This window comes from Cynoglossus semilaevis, chromosome 1, assembly GCF_000523025.1.
Source record: "Cynoglossus semilaevis isolate Cse_v1.0 chromosome 1, Cse_v1.0, whole genome shotgun sequence".
In the NCBI taxonomy this organism is placed as follows: domain Eukaryota; kingdom Metazoa; phylum Chordata; class Actinopteri; order Pleuronectiformes; family Cynoglossidae; genus Cynoglossus; species Cynoglossus semilaevis.
The window spans coordinates 1,791,161-1,793,944 of record NC_024307.1 but is presented as its reverse complement, the minus strand read 5'-3'; the positions used below and the strand labels follow the sequence as shown (position 1 = coordinate 1,793,944).

General features: G+C 39.9%; 1 protein-coding gene across 1 annotated transcript in view; it reads left to right on the top strand.

The window, feature by feature from the left end:
* Positions 1-250: 250 nt before the first annotated feature.
* Positions 251-2,784, top strand: part of nrde2 (NRDE-2, necessary for RNA interference, domain containing) — a 7,672-nt gene continuing 5,138 nt past the window's right edge. The window contains exons 1-6 of the mRNA XM_008310328.3: positions 251-403; positions 797-875; positions 1,120-1,326; positions 1,431-1,571; positions 1,677-1,945; positions 2,040-2,257. Coding sequence (XP_008308550.2) covers positions 265-403; positions 797-875; positions 1,120-1,326; positions 1,431-1,571; positions 1,677-1,945; positions 2,040-2,257 — 1,053 coding nt within the window. The 5' untranslated portion in view covers positions 251-264. The remainder of the gene's footprint in view (positions 404-796; positions 876-1,119; positions 1,327-1,430; positions 1,572-1,676; positions 1,946-2,039; positions 2,258-2,784) is intronic.

Here is a 2,784-nt window from a genome sequence, read left to right as displayed (position 1 = left end):
ATTTTAACAGTGAGTCAACAACACAAAAGACAAAAGACCTATTTTAACAGTGAGTCAACAACACAAATAAAGACAAAAGACCAACAGTCTTCCAACAGTACACCAAAAATAAAATAGAGTAAAAAGCATTAAATTGAAATCTAAGTATGCATTACGCAGTACATGAATAACGAGTACTACATTGTTTTTATTAAGTCAAGGCAGCGGTACACTATATTTTATTTCCCTAAATAACATATTAACTTTGCTTTCTTCTTTAAATTAATGAGGTCAGGCATTTTTGCCGCCTGCCACGTGACGTCATCTTCGTGCGACTGTTTGTGGGCGCAACATACTGTCATGGCGCTGTTTCCTGCGTTTGCTCAAAGTACGAGTGTCCAATTCGAAGATTCGTCTAAAAAAGGTGAGTGCGATATCGTCTAGGATATTTTAAACCTTAATTACATACAGTAATGAAATGTTGTTTATTATCTCAAGAAGACATCTTGTACAAAACTACAAACCAGCGGGTTTTAGCTGCCCATACGTCTGCCTGTCGTTAAAGCTCAGCGACAAAGTCTGGCTGTGAATTATGTGACTGAATTTTTTTTTTTACCGAAGCATTTTTAGTTTGTAACATATGTTTGTTGTGTAAAAGAATCAAGGACTGACAAAATATTTTAGTTATAGGTTAAAATAGTGCATTTACTTTGTCACAGGGAAGCGTTGCTATTCTCTGAAAAACATAACTACATAAATACTTGTTGTATTATTTGTATTGTAATAATAACTGTAAATCCCTTTTCTGCTTTGGTAGAATTAGACTGGCTGAACAACAAGAGTTTTCAGACCGGAGATGCCCTCTCTCTTCACAGTCGGTTTTTAAAGGACAAAAGGTAACCATGCAGAAGAAACTGAGCTCTTTTAGTTTTTTATATCTAGTGTTTGTCAGTGCTGCGTGTGCAGCTTTCACATTCATGCTCTCTGTTAGCTGAGAAATGTGTAATATTGTGTACACTATTTAGTTACAATATGCATCACTTACACAGAGTTACGTCCACTTTGCTTTGTTGATATTAAAAAAAACTGTTGTCATGTATCAACTCCCATTACTGTAAAAATAATGTTTATTTCTTGAAGTGAAGAGAGAGAAAGGAGCTCTGCGGAGGAGGAGGAGGAGGAGAGGAAGAGTGGGGATGAGTATGATTCCAAAAAAAAGAAGAAAAAAAAGAGAAAAAAGAAGAAAAAGCACAAGAGGAAGAAGTCTGGGAAGTGTTCAGAGAGCAGTGGCTCTGACTCTGAAACAGTTTACCCCAGTGATCTAAAAAAGGAACAAGAGGCCGAGAGGTGCAAACAAACACGTCCATTTGTTCTTAATCCATTCATGAAGACAACAGCTGACTGCTGACCTCTGACCTTCTGGGCTGTTGTGCATTATTTCATTGTTTCAGATCAACAGGTGCTCCACTAGCAAATCGTTTTTCTTGGTTGGATGATCTCCAGTCGCCCCCGAAGAATCCCTACTGCGTGGACCATAAACCAGACCCTGCTAACTGGACCTACAAGTCCTTATACAGAGGGGACGTGACAAGGTAGCAAGTGTACACACCAAATATACTCAACATGTCAGGGGTAAAAAGGAATTGTTGTTTAAGAATTATAATTAAACTGAATCAAAATATAATTGTATTTTCCAGGTATAAGAGGAAAGGCAGCTCAGCGTTGGGTCTGCACCCACAGAAAGAGGGCATCAGCTGGGAGGAGTCATCGTCCAATAAGAAACAGAGAGGTGGAGACAAGAAGAAAGCAACAGACAGATACTACTCTGCAGCCAGTCGTCAGTTGTTAAGGTCAGGAGCAGCTCTTCCTTTGATACCAAAACCTCCTGACTGTGGAGATGATGTCGGCGACACTTCCTTCCTCCCACTGGGTGACACCGAGGGGGAGAACCTCGGAGGACACGCCGGTAAGAATTATGATTTGAGATTGGAGTGAATGTTAGTGCTGATGTGATAATATCACCATGAATCCTCAATAAAAATTCTCATCTGTCAACGCAGGTAACAGAATGCTGACACTCGTAAATCCCCTCGGTGTGTATGACGCGTCCACCGCCCTCTGGCTGCAGGGGAAGGGACAGCAGGACGAGGTCCATAAACTGGACGTAGACACAGAAGTGAGCATGTCTGTGAGTGTCAGGAGAACTGAGGAGTTCAACCGGCAGCTCAGAGAACAGCCCACAGACACACAACTGTGGATCAAATTTATAAGTTACCAGGTAAGAAGAATGTTGCTGGTGTTACCGTCACACTGCTGCTGTTCAACTCATTCTTTTTTTATTTATTTGTGCAAAAAACTAATGAAATGTATAAGAAAACAGAGGCTTGTTGAAATGTTTGAGCTAAAACACAATTAATCCTGGTGTAAAAAAACATCAACTTCACTGAAGTGTCTCCTGATCCCAGATCAATGTCCTCAGTCATTGATCAGTGATTGATTTTCTCCAATATTCCTGGTGTTGGTTCATGTTCTTGTTCTTTTCTTTCTTCTCTAGTGATTCCAAATGTAGATCCCATCATCCTGACTGTAGTATCGCAGTATATCACAGTATATCACAGTACATCACAGTACATCGCAGTATATTACGGTATATCACAGTACATCACAGTACATCGCAGTATATCGCAGTATATCACAGTACATCACAGTACATCGCAGTATATCGCAGTATATCACAGTACATCACAGTACATCGCAGTATATCGCAGTATATCACAGTACATCACAGTACATCGCAGTATATTA